This window comes from Lithobates pipiens, unplaced genomic scaffold (genome assembly GCF_037356315.1).
Source record: "Lithobates pipiens isolate NorthernLeopardFrog02 unplaced genomic scaffold, aLitPip1_a1.2 Scaffold_19, whole genome shotgun sequence".
In the NCBI taxonomy this organism is placed as follows: Eukaryota; Metazoa; Chordata; class Amphibia; order Anura; family Ranidae; genus Lithobates; species Lithobates pipiens.
In genome coordinates this window covers 433,087,642-433,106,804 of record NW_027507764.1, presented here as the reverse complement: position 1 = coordinate 433,106,804, position 19,163 = coordinate 433,087,642, and the positions used below count along the sequence as shown (strand labels likewise).

At 42.9% G+C, this 19,163-nt stretch overlaps 1 protein-coding gene across 1 annotated transcript in view; it reads right to left on the bottom strand.

Moving 5' to 3' along the window:
* The window catches only part of LOC143997159 (meprin A subunit beta-like), a 128,090-nt gene that overhangs the window by 60,984 nt on the left and 47,943 nt on the right, over positions 1–19,163 (bottom strand). The window contains exons 7-9 of the mRNA XM_077492618.1: positions 15,700–15,878; positions 11,112–11,327; positions 7,574–7,726 (exon numbers count right to left, since the gene is read on the bottom strand). Of these exons, the coding sequence (XP_077348744.1) occupies positions 7,574–7,726; positions 11,112–11,327; positions 15,700–15,878 (548 nt within the window). The remainder of the gene's footprint in view (positions 1–7,573; positions 7,727–11,111; positions 11,328–15,699; positions 15,879–19,163) is intronic.

Sequence of the window (19,163 nt, the reverse complement as noted above, 5' to 3'; positions counted from 1 at the left end):
ATTCCTGGGCACTTACCGTTGTGGGAATTGCGTATATTGTAAATTTATGGACACCACTAAAAGGGTCGTTCTGCCTAATGGGGACAATTTTCATCCGTGTCACTACTTTAATTGATGCACTGCGGGGGTGGTTTATCTCCTGCAGTGTGAGTGCGGTTGTTTTTACGTAGGGAAAACCAAGCTACCATTTTGGCAGCGTATCTATCGCCACACTGTAAGCATCAACATTAAAGATCCTGATTTGCCTATTGGACGTCATTGTCGGTTGGTACATCCTGACCACACACCTAAAGTATGATTTCTAGCCTTAGATCATATTCCCCCCCAGCATCAGGGGGGCGACTAATAAATCGCTCTTACAGAGCGAATTGAGGTGGATATTCCACCTTAATGCTACCTTACCCCCCAGCCTCAACAAGGCGTTTAATTTTAAACCTTTCCTAGAAGGTTTCCAATCTGGGGTCTGTGAACTTGATCTGTGATGTTAATGCATGCTTACTTTGATACTGTGATATGCTTATTTATTGCCAATATTTGCTTGTCTATATGGTATTGTAGAATAATATAATATAATACTATAATATAATAATACTCTGTGTCTGTATCCATCATTACTTGTTAATGTTACTAATTTTGTTCATTTTTGTTTTTTGTTTATTATCATTTTGGATATGTCTATGCTTCCACTCCAGCCCGTGCTCTCCATTTGCCACCACTAGGGGGTCAACTACATTTTTTCATCATCTCTGTGGTCCCTGAATTAATATATATATTTTTCCTTTTTTACGCACTGCTGATGCCATTTGTTTCGATTAAACATATTTCTCATTTTATTCATTTATTTTCATTTATGTTCTATTTTCTCAATTTTTTTCTTTTTTTCTTTTTATTTGTTTCTATTCACATTTATTTTTATTATATTTTTATTTTTAGTATTATTATTTATATTTATTTTCACCTTTTTATTTTTTTATTTTTTTTCATTTATTTTATTTTTTAATTTTCATCCTTCTATTTTTTCCCTTTCCATATTTTGTATAATTTTTCTTCATTATCATTTTTGTTTTCAGCCAGACATGTGGGGTACTATCACTTCCCGATGCGTGGGAGCCCCATGGGGCCCCTAGTTCTATCTTGGGGTCCTGTGGCTTTCAGCCCTAGTGAGCGCAGCTACCATAGTGCACTCCTTCCCATTTGTGTTCCAGGCTGGAACACAGACAGATGGGCATCCCGCGCGCCGGTGGCGTCATGACATGGGACATGGTTCCGCCCATCAGGACGGGGCCCTGCCCCGCGCCATCTTGTCAGGGATCTCCGAGACGGACTAGTTGCAGCCAATGGTGCAACAGCCCGTCTCATTGGCTTCAGCTGAGGAGGCTGCCGATGGAGCCTTTCCTCAGCTGTTCCCTAATAGCATGATAGCTATTTGAGGCCTGCACCCACGGCGTGAAATATGCTGTGTAGTGCATGCTGATGGGATACTCCCTATATGCTTTGTTCCAGGTGAGCATTACTATACATTGTAATTGACTAACAAGCCATGCATTCAATTACATTGAACTTATTTTTTCTACATACTTTTTCTTTATTAGATATGCACCTAGCTGGACACATTAGCCGGTGTTATACTGCACTGAATGTTTAATCAGTCAGTGGAGATCTTGCAGTGTTCAGTGTCCCCAATCACAATTGTCTGTGCTGTGTCACCTAACGCCTACCCATCAGTCATATACATTTACATCTGACCCGCAGTGTGCTATACTTATTTAGGTCTGCATCACAGTTTTTGCCCCCTGTTGTTGAGCATAGTGGAGGGCTATGGCATGTGAGTATCTATTTTGTGGCTATATATTGTGGCAACTTTGCTGAGCTATACACCCTTATTTTTTTGATGAAATTGTACTAATTTGAATATATTTACATTATAGAACATGTATAGATGAGATGACTGTAATGCCCGTGAAAAAGGATGGATAGTCTGAAACATATCAGCGTCATTCTCAATGAAATACGTGTCTTTGGTCCTTTCTTTGAGCTGATACTGTGTTCTGATGAGGACTATTGCCATGAGCGTGAACAGTGTGAGCTGTGTTAGAAATGCTAAGATACTGACTTTTTGATTTTACATTGTATCTGTATATCTATACAAAAATTTTATAAACTTTTTTGAATAAACCTTTACATGTTTTAAATACTCACTGGTCCGTCTAATAAACATCCTGAGGGGTATGTGCTGTGCTTGTTGCACTAGGCCTTTGTTCTGTTTCAATGTATGGACTGAAGACCAAGTTGCGGCCTTGCAGATTTGAGCCATGGAAGCTTGGTGATGCATTGCCCACGAAGCCCTAGTGGAGTACGCTTTGATTTGAGAGGGTGGAATTTTCCTCTTCAGACCATAAGCTTGAGCAATTACTAACCAAATCCATTTAGAAATAGTAGATTTCAATGCTGCCTGTCCCCTTTTAGAACTTTCAGGCAACACAAACAAAACATCATTTTTTTACTCTGAGCAGTCGCCTTCAAGTAGACTTTGTCTGCTCACATCACATCCAGAGATTGTAGTGACTTCTCTTCCGTAGAACAGGGTTCTGGAAAAAAAATGAAGGTAGAACAACATCCTGGTTTAGATGAAAACCTAACACTACCTTCGGTAGAAAGTTAGGATGAGGACGAAATACCACCGTATCCTTGTGAATAATTAAATATGGCTCTTTATGAGAAAGACCAGCCAACTCTGATATCCTTCTTGCAGAAGATATAGCTACCAGAAAAATTAGTTTCCTTGTCAAAAGGACCAAGGGAATCGGCTCACAAGGCTGTTTCTGCAATGCCGACAGAGCTAAATTCAAGTCCCAAGGGTTCAGAGGTGACCTAACCGGAGGATTTAACCAAGTTACCCCCTGAATAAAGCTACGAACCAAAGAATACGAAGCAAGTGGTAGTTGAAACAATACCGAGACCTGGCCTTTGATAGTACTCAAGGCCAGCTTCATTTCTAACCCCATCTGCAGAAAGTCAAGGATTCTACCTATGACATACTTCCTGGGATGCCAACCCCTGGATTCACACCAGGAGACATATGCCTTCCAGACTCTATAATATATGATTCTGAGGCCGGCTTCCTTGTATTAATCAAGGTAGATACCACTGAACCTGATAGCCCACACTTTTTCAGAATGTGGGTCTCAATAGCCAAACCATTAAATTTAGCGTTTGTAAGGTAGGACGGAATACCGGACATTGCGAGAGAAGGTCTGGACGTGGTGGTAGTGTGCATGGGTCCCCTACTACCATCCTTATGATCTCTGCATACCAGGATCTTCTGGGCCACAAGAATCACTGACTTCCCTTCCTGCTTGATCCTTGGAAGCAGCAGAATAGGAGGGAATGCATAAATCAGTGAGAACTGATTCCACGGAAACACCAAGGGATCTGTTCCGCACGCTAGCGGATCCCTTGTTCTTGACACAATGTTGTCAAACTTTTTGTTGAACCTGGACGACTACAGATCTACATCTGGGATCCCCCATCTTTGGCATATTGTCAGGAAGATATTGGTGTGAAGGGACCATTCTCCTGGGAACAACTGCTGGCGACCCAAGTAGTCCACCTGCCAATTTTCTATTTCTGGAATGAAGACTGCCGGTACATTATTTTCTGCCCAAATTAGGATATGATTCACCTCTCTCTGGGCCGCACGACTTCTCGTGCCCCCTTGGCGATTGATATAGGCCACTGCTGTGGCATTGTTGGATTGGATCCTGACAGGACAATTCCGTAACCTGAACGCCAGGCCCTCAGAGCCAAACGCGCTGCCCGAATCTCTAGAATGTTGATGGGTAAGGTAATTTCTGAGCTCAACCATTTCCCTTGGACAGTTGCCTCCTCCAGGACTGCTCCTCAACCTGAAAGGCTGGCATCTGTTGTTACTACCTTCCAGGTAACTGGTAGGAAGGATTTTCCCTTCTGATGACTCTTGATTATCAACCACCAACTGAGGCTTTGTGCGCACCCTTGGAGACAGACACATTGGGAAATCTAGAGCTTGGACCTTCTTGTTCCAAGCCAATAGGATACTGTTTTACAGCAGCCTCGAATGAAACTGAGCATAAGGAACGGCCTCAAATGAAGCCACCATCTTACCCAACAACCTCATGCAAAGTCAAATAGAAGGATTCTTCTTTGCCTTGACCACCTGAATCAGTTCCTTTATGGCACTGATCTTTGCCTGGGGCCAGAAAACCCTTTTCTGGGCTGTATTTATGATTAGACCCATGTTTTCTGATCTCCCTGATGCTTTTAAGGAGGATTTCTCTAGGTTGAAAACCCAACCTAGGTATTCCAGGTAGTTGACTGTGGAGATCATACTTTGGTCTAAGCGGGCTACCGACTGGTCTATCAAGTGCAGATCATCTAATTAATCTATAATCGTTATACCTTGGGCCCTTAATCTGGCTAGAGGAGGGGCCAGGACCTTTGTAAACACTCGAGGTGCAGTCACTAGACCGAAAGTCAGAGCTACAAACTGAAAATGAAGATTTTCTACCTTGAAACGTAGATATTTCTGTTGAGCTGTAAAAATAGGCACATGGAGGTATGCGTCCTTGATGTCGATTGACGCCAGAAGTTTTCCACCTTGTAGAATGGAGACTACTGATCAGATTGACTCCATGCGAAAAGAGCGGATATTCAGAAACCGGTTTAGATCTTTGAGATCTAGAATGGGTCTGACATCTCCATTTGGTTTTGGTACCATGAAAAGGTTTGAATAAAACCCCAATCCCTGCTCTTCCATGGGGACCACTGAGATCACCCTTTGAGACAAAAGATGGTCTAATGTTTGAAAGAGAGACTTCTTTTTCTATGGATCCCTGGGAACGTTTGATCTGAGAAAACGAGGAGACTGGAACTTTCGGTACTCTAGTTTGTACCCTAGAGTTATTTAGAAAGTCATCCATCTGTCACAACACTCTTCCTGCCAGATCCTTGAGAACTGCAAAAGTCTTCCCCCTCACTCGAGCGAGTGGGGGCGCCCTTTCATAAGGAGGATTTAGTATTTTGTCTTGTTGGTTTCCTCCCCCAGGGCTTCTTTTGTCCCTGGAGTTGACCCTGAGATTTACCTCTTGAACATGATGGCGGAGGCCGTCGTGACTGCCTGGGGGCAAATGCCCCTGGCACTGGAGAAGGAGCTAGTTTAAAATGAAATGCATTTACTCCTCTTCCTAACTGGCAAAAGGGTACTTTTTCTACTAGAAATTTTTTGGATGTATTTATCCAAATCATCCCCGAACAGCCGCTCACCGTGAAAAGGGAAAACTAGCCAGGAGCTTTTTGCATGGCACTTCGGCTGACCAATTGTTCAACCATAAGATTCTAAGCATATGCACCAGCCCAAACGTAAGGCATGAGGCCTGGAGAATAGAATCTCTCATAGCATCTATTGGAAAACACAAGGCACCTGGTAGCTCGGCTGAATCCTGGGCCTGCTGATCAGGAATAACTTTGAGCACCTGTTTAAACTGGTCTCTCAAGGACTGACATACACCAATTGCTGCTAGCACAGGCTGAGTCACTGAACCTGTCAAAGAAAAAGTGCTTTTTAATAGGAATTTCAACTTCTTATCCGTTGAATACCTAAGCATTTGAGCATTGCCTACCGGACAAGTCAAACTTTCATTCACACAGGATATGTCAATTGCTGGTATCTCCCACTTCTTCTTGAATTTTTCCTTCATAGGATAAAGTGTTGAAAACATTTTAGGAGGAAAAAAATGCTTATCTGGGTGATTACACTCAGAATACATAAGCTTTTCCAGCAATGAATGGACAGGAAAGGCATGCACAGCTTGAGGAGGCTTTAGTGAACCCAAACAAGAAGTGGGCTTATCAACCGACTCAGTTAAGGGTAGCATGAATTTGGAATGGACCATTTCAGTAAGAGATTGCGCATTTGACCCCTCAGCTTCTTCACGGTCCCCTGAGAGAAAATCATCTTCTCCCGCTCCCAGTTCCTCAGATCGAGGGTCCTGGGTAATGGAAGGGGACTGACGCGTTTTGTCCCACATTAGGATGCGATTAAAGCCTCTAACTTTTCCTCCAATCCCATCATGGCTGAGGAAAATCATCTTTAGTAATATAGACAGGGGCTGCAGTGTTGGAAACAGTTGCAATATTTGACAGCCCTGATGGCTCACTCTGACCAGCAACCTGAGAGCTCTCAGGGGAGGATGCCATAGTAGAGATGAGTTTAGGTTTTTTGAGCTTGAGGGAGTCCATTTTGAGCCCTTTTTTGGGGTGATTCTACCTACCCTTCTGACTATAGCCCGATGCACAAATGCAGAGGTACTACCAGAAGAAATTGCACCCACTGCTTGAGCAAATAGTCCAGCAACTGCTGCTGCTATTAGTGCTCAGCCTGGTGCTTTACTAAGTGTGCCAAGGGAATGCACTTACATGCCCCCTTTTTTCTCTTAAAGGTGAATGGATAGGGGTACGATATACCCCATATTTATTCACATAGGATGGGGGTTGGGATCTGGGGGTCCCCTTATTAAAGGGGGCTCCCGGATTCCGATAAGCCCCCCGCCCGCAGACCCCGACAACCAACGGCCAGGGTTGTCGGGAAGAAGTCCTTGTCCTCATCAACATGGGGACAAGGTGCTTTAGGGTGGGGGGGCTCCTCTTCCCCAAAGCACCCACCCCCCATGTTGAGGGCTAGCGGCCTGGTACAGTTCAGGGGGGGACTCGCTCGTCCCCACCCCTTTTCCTGAGCGGCCAGGCTGCGTGCTTGGATAAGGGTCTGGTATGGATTTTGGGGGCCCCCATGCCGTTTTTTCGGCGTAGGGGGTTCCCCTTAAAATCCATACCAGACCTAAGGGACATTGTCGCTTATCTCTCGCGCTCGCTGCAATAGGAAAATGTGTTTTTCCTATCGCAGCGAGATGTACAGTACCCTGAAGTCGAGTACCAGCATGATAGGATCGCGCTGGAAACATTCTTGTGGGCAGGTGCCGTAGCTGCCCTTGTGTCGTATTTGGTCCGTCAGACCAGCATACAGACGAACGTGCTTCCCGATAGGAACTGGGTATTGTAGAGTTCCAGAGGGAAGATTTAAAACACGTTCTATTTCTAGGTCCGTCGGATTTTTTGAAGAAAAAAAAAAAGTCAGATGAAGCCCATACAAACGGAATGTCCGACGGCATTGTTCTGTCTGACCTATTGCGCCGCAAAGTCCGGTCGTGTGTACGTGGCATTAGGGATGTACTCTAGTTTAGACATTAATGGCTGTGTGTTGAGGTATTTTGAGGGGACAGCAAATTTACACTGTTATACAAGCTGTACACTCACTACTTTACATTGTAGCAAAATGTCTAAACTATGTTTACATTAGTTTGGGCATATGACAGTTGTAGACACAGGGAAAGAAAAAAGTAAAGGTAACAAATGACATGCTTTCAACTTGGCCAAGAGCATACTAAATTATAAGTGCCCAAGGTTTAATGTAATCATTTGTTATGGAACAGTAGATAAAGTAAGGCCAAATGTTGTAATATATATAATAGATGTGTCTTACCAACGGAATTTTCCATATAGGTATGATCTGAATTCGGTCCTCCTGGTGCTTGGGTAACACGCTGCCAATAACTGCCACTACCTAAGTTCGACAGCATGCCACACAAATCATCAGACTCAAAATTACATGAATCCAGGAAAGTTACAGAGGAAGCTGAGGAACAGACACAGGGTATCAATTATACAAATGACAGATCTTATAATACTGTCGAAATATATCAAATAAATATCACTTGTTTAATACCCTGTTTATTTGTAAATAAATATATTTCACAATAATTGTAAAAAATATAAAAAAACTTTACTTTAACCACCTCAATACAGGACACTTACCCCCCCCCCCCCCCTTTCTGTCCAAGCCAATTTTCAGTTTTCAGTGCTGTTGCTGTTAATATGACAATTGTGCGGTCATGCTACACTGCACCCAAACAGAATTTTTATCATTTTGTTCCCACAAATAGAGCTTTCATTTGATATTTGATCACCTCTGCGTTTTCATTTTTTGCTAAACAAATAAAAAAAGACCTGAAATTTTGAAGAAAAAAAAAAGTTTTTCTTTTGTTTCTGTTATAAAATGTTGTAAATTAGTAAGTTTTCTCCTTCACTGATGGGCACTGATAAGGCAGCACTGACAGGCACTGATAAGGCAGCACTTATGAGGTGGCACCAATGAGGTGGCACTGATGGGCACTGACAGACAGCACAGATGGGCACTGGTAAGCAGCACTGATGGGTGGCGCTGATATGCTGTACTGATGAGCATTGATGAGCACCGATAGGCACTTAAGGGGTGGCACTGATAGGCAGCACTGATGGACACTGATAAGCGGCACTGATGGGCACTGATATGCGGCACTGATAGATGACATTGATAGGCATCACTGATAGCACTGACAGGCATTGGGGATGGGCACTGATTGGCAACTGCTTGGACACTGATTGGCATTTCCTTGGTGGTCTAGGGTGGCATACCTGATGGTCCAGTGTGGTGCCAATCCCTGGTGATCCTGGCGGCATTCTGGTGGTCGTGGGTGGACATAGCTCCCAACTGTCCCTGATTTTGAGGGACTGTCCCTGATTTGGAACAAAGTCCCTCTGTCCCTCTTTCCTCCTCATTTGTCCCTCATTTTGGTCTGATCTATATAGCTGTATATAAAATGCACCTTTTATCTTTCAAAAAGTGTTTCCCAGTGATAACCTTTCCTACAATTTCTAAATTGTTGCATTTGTAATTTTTAAAAGCCAATATAAAAGAATAGTAGTGGTTAAAAAGGCACTTTTGGGTTTAACTAATAATTTTTTTGTATAATTCTCCAAGGGGGCATGGCAGGGGGTGTGTCCTATGCCTACATACTTTTGCTACTAGGTGTCCCTCGTTCCCATCTCAAAAAGTTGGGAGGTATGTGCGCAGGGGAGGGGGGGGGGGGCTGCGCTGATAAACAATCAGCACAGACACCCCTGTCGGGAGAGTAGCCAATCGTCTCTCCTCTACTCGCATCTGTCAGACGTGAGTGAGGAAAAGCCGATCAATGGCTCTTCCTGTTTACACCGTTATCAGCCGTAATTGGACATGGCTGATCATGTGGTAAAGAGCCTCCATCAAAGGCTCTTTACCGAGATCAGTGTAGTGATGTGTCAGACTGACACACTGCACCACGATCATCGTGATGCGTGCCCCTGGGGGTATCATTCTGGGAGGCCATCATATGACGTCCACGCAGAACGAGAGCCACGCCGCCCAACCATCATTTGATGGCCAACGGACGGAAAGCGGTTAAAGAAGAACTATCATCAGAAGAAAAAAGGCTTAGCACATAGCACTTGTTCCCATTAAAACATAAGCAGTAGATGTTAAATAAAATAAATCCACCTTTCTGCCATTGATGACTGTAGCTCCACCCCCTAAAGCCAAAAAATATGAGCAGGAGTTACAGACAGTACTGAGCCCTGTCTCCTCTCCATTCTGCAGTGCTTGTTTCCTCATCTTTCCTGTTTAATACATGAGGGGGGGGGGGGGGGTTATTTAGTAAAGGCATATCCACTTTACACTGCAAATGCACTTGGAAGTGCTGTCGCTGTAGATTTGAGGGGGACATGCAAGGAAAATAAAAAACAGCATTTTAGCTTATACATGATTGGATGGTAAAATCAGCAGAGCTTCCCCTCATTTCAGATCTTCCTCTCAGATCAAAAAGCAACTGCACTTCCAAGTGCACTTGCAGTGCATAGTGGATTTGCCTTTAGTATATCAACCCCACAGAGTCTGGATCTGCCGCCTTCTATTCAGGGCACAGAAAGAGTGGAAACTGTAAACTTGTGTTACGAATGAATGATTTCAGCTCAGGAAAAACTTTCACTCACAAAAAACACACCAGCTACTATACTACTCCCAGACAGCATAATAGTACCTGGCTTGTGTTGTTTTCAGCTTATGTTTTTGTGAACAAAAGCACACTTCTCAAGCTGCAATCAATCACAACAAGCTGACAGTTTTCACGCTCTCTTCCCCTGAATAGCAGGCTACAGTTCCAGACTCTGTAGGACTGATTTACTAAAACTAGAGTGCAAAATCTGGTGCAGATCTGCATAGAAATCAGCTTGTTGTCAAATTATAATTGAACAAGCTGATACCAGAATCTGATTGGCTACCATGCATAGATGCACCATATTTTGCACTCTCCAATTTTAGTAAATCAACCTCTGTACAGTACTATACAGGAGAGATAAGGAGAGAGCACTGCACAGTACAACAGAGTGATGTTCTGGCAAGTTAGGAGCAGGGGGGGGCGGGGCAGGGGCTGTATGGTCTCAGTGTGCACTGCCTGCCATGTCCTCTCTCCTTTAACCACTTTCCGCCCGTCATATAGCAATATGACATCGGCAAAGTGGTTTAGTTATCCTGATTGGACGTCATATGACATGATCTGGATAACAAGCTGGCGTGCGCCTGCGGGGGGGCATGCAGTGCGGCGATCGGAGGTGCTTTCTGTCAGTCTGACACACCCCAACTCCGATCATGGTATGGAGCCTCTGAGGGAGGCTTCTTACCCCATGATCAGCTGTGACCAATCACAGCTGATCATTGCGTGAACCAGGAAGTGCCGGTAAAAGGGGAGTCTGTGCTGACAATTTAGTTTGATACAGTATTGCATGACCGTGCAATTGTCATTCAAAGTGCGACAGCGCTGAAAGCTGAAAATTGGCCTGGGCAGGAAGGGGCAAAAGTGCCTGGTATCGAAGTGGTTAATGCCTATTTTTAAATATTAAACTAAGGTAAAATCATTGGGGGGACTTTTTTTATTTAATTGCAAAGCATAGAAATTAGCCATCTAGGCATTTCTTTCCGTTTGCCATCAACACACCTTAGAAGTTAGAATTTTTAATCTCACATGCCGGAGATTCTGGGAGAATATGTAACGCCCCTGCACCCTACAATTGTATAATGCCAAGTACTTGTTTGATGCAAAAAGTTCAGATAGCAAATTGTGAACCACAACTTAAAATCTTCCTTTGCCATTTGACACATCTTTCAAACTTACAACAATTGTAGAGCCGATTCAGTTTTAGAACGTCCCTGGCACTGAAGTCAGTCTGCTGCCCAATGATATTATAGAACTGAGCATACTTTGGGATTATTGTTGCATTTCCAGTGGAGAAAGATTTCTTGCCATAATGCATGAGAGATGTATAATCATATGGAACATCTAGAAATGTTGATTTCGAACTATCATACAAGTTAAAGTTTGACAATTTGCCTATAAAAAATGAAAACATTCAATTAATATGAATTAAATAGGCAAAGCTATAATAAAAGAAATATCTGACTTACAATACATGCATTTTCAGAACATATTTATTTATTCCAACAGAACACATTTTTATTGTTTAATCACTTCAGCCCCAGAAGGTTTAAACCCCTTCATGACCAGGCCATTTTTTTGCGATACGGCACTGCGTTATTTTAACTGATAATTGCGCAGTCGTGCAACGCTGTATCCAAATAATATTGATATCCTCCACAAATAGTGCTTTCTTTTGGTGGTGTGTGATCACCTCTGCGTTTTTAATTTGTTGTGCTATAAACGAAAAAAGGTTGACAATTTTTATAATTTTTACTTTCTGCTATAAAACACATCCAATAAAAAAATGTAAAAAATAGAATTTATTCATCAGTTTAGGCCAATATGTATTCTGCTACATACTATTGGTAAAAAAAAAAAAAAATACCAATAAGGGTGTATTGTTTGGTTTGCACAGAAGTTATAGCGTCTACAAACTAGGGGATGGATACTTTTATGAAATTTTTATTATTATTATTATTATTATTATTTTTTTTAGTAGTAATGGCAGTAAATCATTGATTTTTAGTGGGACTGCGACATTGCAGAGGACAAATCAGACACCTACCTCATACTTTTTGGGGACCAGTGACATTAATACAGTGATCGGGCCATTTTGCCTCTCCTGTGAATGATTGCAGGGTGCTGATTGGTGGATTGGCTGGTGCTGTGTCCAATCACAGCAGGAGCAGGTGGCAAAATAGATACAATGCATAATTTTCCTCCGAATTCTACAAAAAATACCCCATAATGACAATGTGAAAGAAGTTTGAAATCTTTGCAAATTTGTTAAAAATAAAAATCGAAAAAAAAAAATCACATGTACATAAGTATTCACAGCCTTTGCTCAATACTTTGTAGAAGCCCCTTTTGCACCAATTACAACCTCAAGTCTTTTTGAGTATGATGCTACGAGCTTGACACGCCTATTTTTGGGCTGTTTCTCCCATTCTTCTTTGCAGGACCTTTCAAGATACAACTGTCTGGATGGGGGAGTGTCGGTGCACAGACATTTTCAGATCTCTCCAAAAATGTTCAATCAGGTTCAAGTCTGGGCTCTGGCTGGGACACTCAAGGACATTCACAGAGTTGTCCCATAGTCACACCTTTATTATTTTGTCTGTGTGCTTAGGGTCATTGTCCTGTTGGAAGATAAACCTTCACCCCAGTCTGAGGTCCAGAGTGCTCTGGAGCAAGTTTTCATCAAGGAGATCTCTGTACATCGCTGCATTCAACTTTCCCTTGATCCTGACTAGTCTCCCAGTTCCTGCTGATGAAAAACATCCCCACAGCATGATGCTGCCACCACCACCATGCTTCACTATTGGCCAGGTCATGAGCGGTGTCTGGTTTCCTCCAGACATGACGCTTGCCATTCAGGCTAAAGAGTTCAATCTTTGTTTCATAAAACCAGAGAATTTGGTTTCTCATGGTCCGAGAATCCTTGCGGGCTGTCATGTGCCTTTTACTGAGTGGCTTCGGTCTGGCCACTATACCATACAGGCCTGATTGGTGGAGTTCTGCAGAGATGGTTGTTCTTATGAAAGATTCTCCTCTCTCCACAGAGAAATTCTGGAGCTCTGTCAGAGTGACCATCGGGTTCTTGGTCAACTCCCTGACTAAGGCCCTTTCCCCCCGATCACGATTCCAAACTTCTTCCACTTATGGATGATGGAGGCCACTGTGCTCATAAGGACCTTCAATGCTGCGGAAATGTTTCTGTACCTTTCCTCAGATCTGTGCCTCAATACAATCCTGACTTGAAGTTCTACAGACAATTCCTTACACTTTGTGGATTGGTTTGTGCTCTGACATGCACTGTTAACTGTGGGACCTTATATAGACAGGTGTGGACCTTTCCAAATCATGTCCAGTCAACTTAATTTACCACAGGTGGACTCCAATCAAGTTGTAGAAACATCTCAAGGATGCTCAGTGGAAACAGGATGCCCCTGATTTCAGTTTTAAGTGTCATTGCAAAGGCTGTGAATACAAATGTACATGTGATTTTTTTCATTTTTTATTTTTAATAAATTTGCAAAGATTTCAAGATGTTGTCATTATGGGGTATTGTTTGCAGAAATTTGAGGAAAATAATGAATTTAATCAATTTTGGATTAACACTGTAACATAACAAAATGTGGAAAAAGTTAAGCGCTTTGAATACAGTACTTAATGGATACACTGTATATATATATATATATATATATATATATATATATATATATATATAATGCCAAAACCTTTTTCATTTTGGGTAAAATGGAGAATGGTAAACTGTTAGTTTTTTTTTACATTCAAATTTCCAAAGGGACAAGCTCCAAATTTTTTCTTCTATGGGAACAGAACTAACAATTTTCGTAAAATGTTTTTTTTAGTATGATTTTCATACAAGAAAAATCAAAAACGAAAGACTGCACATGATCAATAACAATAAACAACAAAAAAAAGCTGATTTGCTGTGAAACAAGGAAAATCAGACGATCGTTCACCCAATTTTCTTATAGTGTGTACCCTACTTTAGACAGACATTACCAGAACAAGACCTTGCAGATTTCTTTTATTATTCCTGTTCTGGTAACAACTTAAAGTGGTTCTAAAGGTAGAAGGTTTTTTACCCTAATACATTCTATTCATTAAGGAAAAAACCCTTCTGCATGCAGTTCCCCACCCCAGCCCCACTTATGCTTACTTGAGCCCGATGTCAATCCAGCTCTGTGCACAAGAGTGGCATCCCTGCTCTGTCTCTCCTCACTGTCGCAGAAGCAGCAGAGGGAGCCATTGGCACCTGCTGCTGCCAGAGCCAGTGAGGATGGAGCAAGGGTGGGACAAAGTCACAATTTGTGTGTCAGTGGACACACAGAGCGTGGCTGAAGGAGCAAGCCTGCATGAGAACCCCCATGGCAAGCGGCTTGCTATGGGGGCACTCAGCAGGAGCACTGTTGGGGAACATGAGAATACGAGGATCAGGGCTGCTCTCTGCAAAACCATTGCACAGAGCAGCAGAGGCGTACTAAGTTGGGGGCGGGGGTGCGGGCCGCCCCGGGTACTACACACTGGGGGGGGTGTCAGGCCGGCACCCCCATCCGCGATTATAGCGGTGGCAGCGCTGCGGGATAGCACAGTGACAGGCGCAGGGAGAGGAGAGGCAAACTTATCTATCGAGTTGTGATGCAAGGGGGAGGGGGTGTGCAGAGCAGGCAAGAATACCAAGTGTGTTATTGGAAAAAAAATGTAACACTTTGGATTTTCCCTCACCTTCAGATCTGGCGACAATGGTCACCACGATAAATAGCATTGAATACAAGCATATAGTTTAATAATTTAACAATAATAACAAAAAGGTGCAATCAATCCGATAAGCAAATGTTAATTTTCCCCAGATAGAACAATTATTTTAGTTCAGTTCTAGAGTAAAGTACTAAAATTTTCCTTGACAGCAGCTTTCTAGAACATTCTATATAGCAAAACTGTGGAGGTGAGAGAGCCTGCACTAGGAGCCAACCAGGCTCTGCTGCAGTGCACATATGCAGAAAACAAAGATATTAAGTGTTTACAGGGTGATGACCAGCGGTGCCCCATCCATTGAGGCCGTACAGGCGCCACCTCCCCTATTCCTGCCACCGCCATCTTCCCTATCCCTGCTGCCACCCCCATATCCATGCACCCAGCCCCTTTCAGGATGCCGGGCGCATGAATTACAATTGCAGTGGTGTTTTTCTTAGGCTCTTATAGGCTTAGGGCGGAAGCTGAGGAGCTGCCCTTCACCCGCTGCCTTGATGGGGTAAGTGCCAGACCGACCAGCAGACAAAGGGGGGGTGGTAGTGCCGTGCTGCTGGGGGGGTAGTGGTGGTAGTGCCTCGCCACCTGGGGGGGTGGTTGCTTGCCGACCCCCCCCCCCCCCAAAAAAAAGAAAAGAAAACACCAGATGCCACTGGTGATGACTCATTATTGTGATCAGATTCCATAACCACTTCCCGACCACCTCACGCCTATATACATCGTCAGAAGGGCACATACAGGCAAAATCATGTACCTGTACGTTGACCTTTAAGAGGCAGCAGGGGGTGCGCCCGCGGAAAGCTATGTGAGTCCGGTCGGGGGTCCCGTGGACTCGATCACCATGGGGATACCTGCGACTGCCTCATGGAGAGGAAGAACAGGGAGATGCCATTGTAAACAGCATCACCAGGGTCACTAGAATTAGTAGAATTAGTAGAATTAGTGTCCATGTCCCCATAGGAAGGTTTCCCCCTCTACTTTTAGTGATAGCAGTGTTGCAGCTTACCAGACTGGATATTTGCCCAGGCAATGGTTATGTAGTCATTACGATCAGAACGTGACTGTTCATGATAAAAACCCAGTACATGAAGGAGCTCATGTTGAACGGTTTCCACCTTATCACAACCAGATCCAATAGAGAGCATTTGTTTTCCAGCCTGCTGATTCCCAACAGAAGAATAACATCTAGAATAAAATAATAATAATAATGTAAAAGCATGTCTCCTTTGTCTATACGGATTTTAAATACAGGTATAATATTTTTAATATGATAATAAAATGAAAAAAAGAATTGTTATATTATCTTTATTATTAATAATAATAAATATTTAATGGTCAAAACAGATGCTTCTGTAAAATGTTGATGGTCATGTTTGTAATTCTAAAAATGACAATACGCTAACCGGGTTCCTGATCTATTCATCTGGAGCTTATGTATTTGTTAGGCTATAATGCTATGTACTTCCTGACTCTAATTAGTGTGACTGTTCCTCTTGATAATCAGCTGCTTATCAGCTGCTTATAAACCACTACTATCATAATTCATAAAGGAATTTTTGGTAGTGTGAATTGGATTAATGATACATTTGTTTATCAACAAATGACAGTATCTTTGAATGATACTGGTATATATGAATGATGAATGGTTTTGCGCTCCACTAAAAGTACAGATAAATAAATAAAATAAACAATCAATATACAATGTGCAAATAATTATCCAATAACTGTTATCTTATTCAATAGTAAGTAAATGCGCTTTCAGAAACTTATTTTGATTCTAAACGCATGCAAGCTATCATAAAAAACTTCTTCCACAAAAGTGCATCTAGTGACAATAAGCAATCAAGTGCATTCAGTGCCAAAATTGTTTAACATATAAATCAAAAAAATAAATAAATATATATATATATAAATAATAATTAATAGTTCAATGTCCAATAAGGTGCAACAAAGTAATAGTGAAAGTGTCTATTTCTATATAAAAAAGCTCTCAGTCCATATCAAGACGTGCACTTTATATATCCACTCTGTGTCATAAACGTATGATGACTCCGTGAGTAAACAGTAACTCCACCGGTGATCACGTGAGTAGGTGTCCACACACTAGGTGCAATGGCTACCTTACCTTACTGCTGTAAGGTAAACAGCAGATATTTCTTTCAACAGACAGATGGTATAGACAGTATGGGTGGTCCCCTCTAGGTCCTCAGCCCCAAGCCAATATTCACATCCATAGGAGAAAAAAAGGAGCTCCAATAGTGAAGTATGTACTAAAATCAAACTTTATTCTAAAATGAAGTATATAGGCAAACTATAAACAAGGCAGCAGCATCAAACGAACGGAACACACGTTCGTACTACGGACGTCACTTCCAGTATCCTCCTAGTCCAATCCTACCAACATTCAATTAAAGATTTTGCCAGAATGGAGTTTTAGGTCCGGTTCACACTGAGGCAGCACGACTTACAGTGCGACTGCCTCAGGCGACCTGGACGCGACTACTGCGGTGACTTGCAAAACGAATTCTGTATAGAAGTCAATGCAAGTCGTCTCAAGTCGCCCCAAAGGTCGTACAGGAACCTTTTTCTAAGTCGGAGCGACTGGAGTCGCTCTGATTAGAACTGTTCCATTGCACAGAGCGGAACGCGACTTGTCAGGCGGCTAAGTCGCCTGACGAGTTGCCCCTGTGTCAACCGACTCTTAGTTTTGCCTTATTTTGTGCTTACTGGCCATGGCTGATTTTTTAAATTGCTCACCATTCTGCACACTTTCTGAAACTGGAGATGAACCTTTGGACGGTAATGAATATAGATACCTAAATTGTTTTTCTACTCTAACATATCATCTCTTTTCAGTACAGCACACCAAATGATGAAATAAAAAGGTTGTCTTTTGGAAGCAGAAGAAAGCATGATGATATAAAGGTCTGACAAACCCCAAAATGTGCACATTGGTAAAGAGCATGCCAGCATAAACATTTGAGCCAAATCTGCATAAGCCTGCTAATAAGCTGGTCGTAAATGGACTTTGTAAGCCTCTATTTGAGGCTCTAGTGGAGTCTGCTACAAGCCCTGTCATTAACCTGTCAGGAAGCAGTCTAGAAGCAATGCACATTTGTAAGTCTGCCTTTACTTGACCTGAAACTGTCCTTGTGTATAGAGATGGCCTTACGGTTCGCCCGGCGGTCAGTTTGCGCAAACTTTGCGTTTCGCCAAACCGGGGACTTTTGGCGCTGTTCGAGGCAGACATATTCATTTACATTGTGAAGAACTTTGACCCATCTATCCCTCACACATCCATCATGGGGTACAGGACAGCCAATTGAGACATATCAGCAAATGGACATGCCCCCTACCTTTTAAATAGACCTGATCTGGCGGCCATTTTACATTCTTTCTTTTGTCAGTGTAGGGAAAGGACGCTGTGTGGAGCAGGGACAGTCAGTCTGTAATCACTAGCTATTACTATTAGGTCCCCAAAAGTCCTTTTAAGGACTGGTATAGGTGTACAGTATATATGGTTGTAATACACTTATAATATACTTTCTTTCAAATATAGAAAGCATATTATAGTGCACTGCAGTGCTGACCGATTCTGCAGCTGTCATTTCTCAGTGTAGGGACAGTTTGGTGTTTGGAGCAGGGACAGTCTGCAATTCACTAGCTACTAGCTAGCTACTATTAGGTCCACAAAGGTCCTTTTAAGGACGGGTATAGGTGAACAGTATATAGGGTTGTAATACACTTATAATATACATAACATAATATATAATGTGTCAGTGCTCTCTATCTCGGTGCTGGTGTCAGTGCTCTCTATCTCGGTGCTGGTGTCAGTGCTCTCTATCTCGGTGCTGGTGTCAGTGCTCTCTATCTTGGTGCTGGCGTCAGTGCTAAGTCTCTATCGCGGTGCTGGTGTCAGTGTTCTATCTCGGTGCTGGTGTCAGTGAGGGAGATAGCAGTGGAGAAGCCAATCAGCAGGCAGTGTCAGCACCACGGCTGAGGATCAGCACTGGACTGGCACCTCCGGACCACCACAGTGGAGCCCTGCATAGGTGGGGATAAGGGCCGGGCAGAAGGAGGGGTCAGGGGCTCAAGCACAGGTTGGCACACTGGGACACTGGCACAGGACTGCGGTGCCCTGACTGTGGCACTGATCATCTACTGCACCACCTTCATAGCCTGGCCTGACCTTGGCTCTCCTCCATGGCCTTCATGCGCTCCTGAAATGACAATATTTCACAGATAAAAAAAGAATGCTTGTCGTTGTCGATCCCAGATTCACTTAATATTTCTTGTATGTCAGTGTCCATGTTGTGGGACTATGTGTGCACAGCTAGTAAGTATTTTGTGGCTGAAAATATGACCTGGAGGTTTTTAAGGTTCGCCTGCCATTACAGTTAATTGGGCATGTTCGCGGATCGCTTTCATGAAACGTCCCATCAGAAGTTTGTCCATCACTACTTGTGTACA